This window comes from Colobus angolensis, unplaced genomic scaffold, assembly GCF_000951035.1.
Source record: "Colobus angolensis palliatus isolate OR3802 unplaced genomic scaffold, Cang.pa_1.0 Scaffold10, whole genome shotgun sequence".
Lineage (NCBI taxonomy): Eukaryota > Metazoa > Chordata > Mammalia > Primates > Cercopithecidae > Colobus > Colobus angolensis.
In genome coordinates this window covers 21,814,738-21,819,469 of record NW_012110919.1, presented here as the reverse complement: position 1 = coordinate 21,819,469, position 4,732 = coordinate 21,814,738, and the positions used below count along the sequence as shown (strand labels likewise).

Here is a 4,732-nt window from a genome sequence, read left to right as displayed (position 1 = left end):
GGCGGGTGCCTGTAGTCCCAGCTACTCAGGAGGCTGAGGCAGGAGAATGGCCTGAACCCGGGAGGTGGAGCTTGCAGTGAGCCGAGATTGCATCACTGCACTCCAGCCTGGGTAACAGAGCGAGACTCCATCTCAAAAAAAAAAAAAAATAGATTGCTAGGAACACAAGTCTAGAGTTAGAATTCTGTTGAAATTCTTCCACAGGGCAGTGAGCTGGGATGAAGACAACTTAATTGCAGAGTATGAAAGCTTCAGGATCACTTTGCATTTCTGCTGTGTGAGAATGTTAACAGTCATAGACAAGAAGTATAAATAACTGTCTCAGCACTGCTGAAACCAGCTGCCAGATATCAAGACCCAAGGATTTTGACCTTTTTAAAATAAAAAGAAGGAAAACAAAAAATTGCCAAAGAAATTGTGTCATGAGATCTTTTTTTGTCAAGACAGTGTTTCTGGTTTTTGTCCATCTAGAGCTACCTACAACAGCTTGTACAAGTATATTTTAAGTCATAGTTTTCATAAAAAGAAAGATGTGTATCTGAACCCCAACATGTTCTAAATAATTGAGTTTTTTTCCTGAAACTATAATGTGTAAATTCAAATAAAATTATATTGAATACTTTTTATTTTATTTTATTTATTTATTTATTTATTTTTTTTTTTTTTGAGACAGAGTCTCGCTCTGTCACCCAGGCTTGATTGAGTTCAGTGGCATGATCTTGGCTCACTGCAGCCTCTGCCTCCTGGGTTCAAGCAGTTCTCCTGCCTCAGCCCCCGAGTAGTTGGGATTACAGGCACGTACCACCATGGCCGGCTAGTTTTTGTATTTTTAGTAGAGACGGGGTTTCTCCATGTTGGCCAGGCTGGTCTCAAACTCCTGACCTCAGGAAATCCATCCGTCTTGGCCTCCCAAAGTGCTGGGACTACAGGCGTGAGCCATTGCGCCCGGCCGAATACTTTTTATTTTTAGGAAACAGTTAAAGTTAGTCTGTGTCTCAGTGTTTTTTTATAAATGCATTTAGAGACGTCATGAATAATGTTCACCAAATGCTAATGGTAGTTATTTTGGGGGACGTGGGAATTAAGGTGACAATTTAAAAAAAAATTTTTTTGGCCCGGTGCTGTGGCTTATGCCTATAATCTTAGCTACTCAGGAGGCAGGAGGATCACTTGAGGCCAGGAGTTTGAGACCAGCCTAGGCAATATAGTGAGACTGCATCTCTAAAAAAAAAATTTTTTTTTTTTTTGAGACGGAGTTTCAATCTTGTCTCCCAGGCTGGAGTGCAATGCTGCAATCTTGGTTCACTGCAACCTCCACCCGCAGGTTCAAGCGATTCTCCTGCCTTAGCCTCCCAAGTAGCTGGGATTACAGGTGGCCGCCACCACACTCTGCTAAATTTTTGTATTTTTAGTAGAGGCAGGGTTTCACCATGTTGGCCAGGCTGCTGACCTCAGGTGATCCACCCGCGTCGACCTCCCAAAGTGTTGGGATTACAGGCATGAGCCACCATGCCCAGCCATCTCTAAAAAACTTTAAAGGAAAACATTGGCCAGTCCTCATGGTGCATGCCTATAGTCCCAGCTACCTGGGAAGCTGAAATGGGAGGATCGCTTGAGCCCAGGAGTTCAAGTCTGTGGTGAACTATAATTGTATCACTGCACTCCAGCCTGGGTAACAGAGCAAGACCTCTCTCTAAAAAGAAAACTGTATTGATTGAATTTCATTTTCTAATGAGCATGTGTAACTTTTACAAAAACAATAAAGCTGTAAAAATAAACCGTGTACTACTTTTCTATAAATATTTTCTAAAAACCCAGGCGTGGTGGCTCATGCCTGTAATCCCAGCACTTTGGGAGGCCGAGGTGAGCGGATCACGAGGTCAGGAGATCAAGACCATCCTGGCTAACACGGTGAAACGCCATCTCTACTAAAAATACAAAAAATTAGCCGGGCGAGGTGGCGGGCGCCTGTAGTCCCAGCTACTCAGGAGACTGAGGCAGGAGAATGGTGTGAACCTGGGAGGCAGAGCTTGCAGTGAGGCGAGATTGCGCCACTGCACTCAAGCCTGGGTGACAGAGCAAGACTCTGTATCAAAAAATAAATAAATAAGAAAATAAATATTTTCTAAAAACTTTATATTCCAGGGGCCGGGCGCGGTGGCTCAAGCCTGTAATCCCAGCACTTTGGGAGGCCGAGACGGGCGGATCAAGAGGTCAGGAGATCGAGACCATCCTGGCTAATACGGTGAAACCCCGTCTCTACTAAAAAATACAAAAAACTAGCCGGGTGATGAGGCGGGTGCCTGTAGTCCCAGCTACTTGGGAGGCTGAGACAGGAGAATGGCGTGAACCCGGGAGGCAGAGCTTGCAGTGAGCTGAGATCGCGCCACTGCACTCCAGCCTGGGCGGCAGAGCAAGACTCCGTCTCAAAAAAAAAAAACTTTATATTCCAATAGGATCATTTTATTTTATTCAACTCTGCAACTGTTGACAGTTGTATGTGTTTTCCCTTTATGGCTTTGATAGGTGTTATGTTTTGTATTTGGCTAATGTTCTCTGTGCTCCTTCCCTTGTGTCCTGCTTAGCAAAAGATACAGATATTGTGGATGAAGCCATCTATTACTTCAAGGCCAATGTCTTCTTCAAAAACTATGAAATTAAGGTAAATTACAGAGCTTTTAATATTTAACTTAGTTTTCTCATAGGGATAATACCAATCTTGCTATCCAAGATTGCTATCCAAGTATCTCATAGGGATAATACCAACCTTGCTGTGAGGAGAAAATAAAATGAAATCAGCATGTAATTTTTAAAATTGAGAATAGTGCTTAATGTTAGCTTTTGTATAAATATTAGTTTCTTTTTGTTTTCTTCAAATTCTATACCAGGGGTTGGCAAACTCTAACCTGAGGGCCACATTTGGCCCACTGCCCCTTATTGTAAATAAATCTTTATTGGTACACAGCCACAACCATTTGTTTCTATATTATCTGTAGTTACTTTCACACCAAAACAGCAGAATTGAGTAGTTGTGACAAAGACTGTATGGCCCACAAAGCCTAAAAATACTGCCTGCCTTTTACAGAGAAAGTTTGCCAACCCTTTGCTAGAAATACCTTTATTTATTCAACATTAGTTAAGCAGCACCTACTATGTGCCAGCCCTGTGTTTTGTTTTGTTTTGAGACAGGGTCTTGCTCTGTCGCCCAGGCTAGAGTGCAGTGGCACAATCACAGTTCACTATACCCTCAACCTCCTGGGCTCAGGCAGTCCTCCTGCCTCAGTCTCCCAGGTAGCTGGAACTACAGGCACGTGCCACCATGCCTGGCTAATTTTTTGTAGAGACACGGTTTCACCATGTTGCCCAGGCTTACCTTGAACTCCTCAGCTCAAGCAGTCTGCCCATCTCGCCCTCCCAAATTGCTGGGATTACAGGCATGGGCCACCACAACTAGCTAAACCCTGTGTTTTTGTTTAGTAATAAATCCACAACCAAGAAGTCCTATGTGCTGTGTTATTTTTTATGTACTTCTGTGTCCTGGACCTGAGATAGAGAAATGAAGACACTTGAATGACCTTAAATCTTCCTTGAACCACTCTCTCCCCTTCTGTTCTTAGTTCCTGTGAGGAGGATGGTCAGGGGAAGGTAGAAGCAGGAGACCAAAAAGGAGATGGGAAAATGAAAACCAGAAATGTTCTCTGCAAACCTGCTGTGAGAAAGTGACAAGGAATATCAGCAAATTTCCTTGATGGTATTCTAAAATATGGAATTTCTTTTTTTTTTTTGAGACTGAGTCTTGCTGTCACTCAAGCTGGAGTACAGTGCCGTGATCTCGGCTCACTGAAACCTCCGCCTCCCAGGTTCAAGCGATTCTCCTGCCTCAACCTCCCAGAGTAGCTGGAACTACAGGCACGTGGCACCATACCCGGCTAATTTTTTGTATTTTTAGTAGAGATGGGGTTTCACCGTGTTAGGCAGAATGGTCTCGACACCCTGACCTCACGATCCGCCCACCTCAGCCTCCCAGCATGCTGGGATTACAGGCATTGAGCCACCACTACCAGCCCTAAAATACGGAATTTCAACCCCTCCTTGCCAAACTCTGAACTTCTGGAATCAAATAGGGTGTGAATTATTTAATTGTAGACTCTTGGTGTACAAATTGTAGTCTAAACATTCTGTGATGGTAACAGAATGTTTTCTATATCTAATGTGTGGGTTGTTTGTAATAGTTATAAATGTTATAATTCTCTGGGCATATCACTTGAGTCCAGGAGTTCGAGACCGGCCTGGGCAACATGGCAAACTCCCATCTCTACAAAAAATACAAAAATTAGTGCATGGTGGCTCACGCCTGTAATCCCAACACTTGGGAGGCTGAGGCGGGTGGATCACATGATGCCAGGAGTTTGAGACCAGCCCAGCAAACAAGGTGAAACCCCATCTCTACCAAAAATACAAAAATTAGCCAGGTGTAGTAGTGCATGCCTGTAATCCCAGCTACTCGGGAGGCTGAAGCACAAGAATTGCTTGAACCCAGGAGGTGATGGTTGCAGTGAGCCGAGATCACATTGCACTCAGCCTGGGCGACAGAGCAAGACTGTCTCAAAACAATAATAATAATAATAATTCAGCTACATTTCATTCATTCCCAGATACTATATTGTCTTAAAAATAGGAAAATGTGGCTGGGCACAGTGCCTCTGCCTGTAATTTGGGAGGCAGAGGCGGG

At 43.8% G+C, this 4,732-nt stretch overlaps 1 protein-coding gene across 1 annotated transcript in view; it reads left to right on the top strand.

The window, feature by feature from the left end:
- ARPC3 (actin related protein 2/3 complex, subunit 3, 21kDa) overlaps nucleotides 1–4,732 on the top strand; it is a 22,831-nt gene that overhangs the window by 8,734 nt on the left and 9,365 nt on the right. The window contains exon 4 of the mRNA XM_011937083.1: nucleotides 2,586–2,662. Coding sequence (XP_011792473.1) covers nucleotides 2,586–2,662 — 77 coding nt within the window. The remainder of the gene's footprint in view (nucleotides 1–2,585; nucleotides 2,663–4,732) is intronic.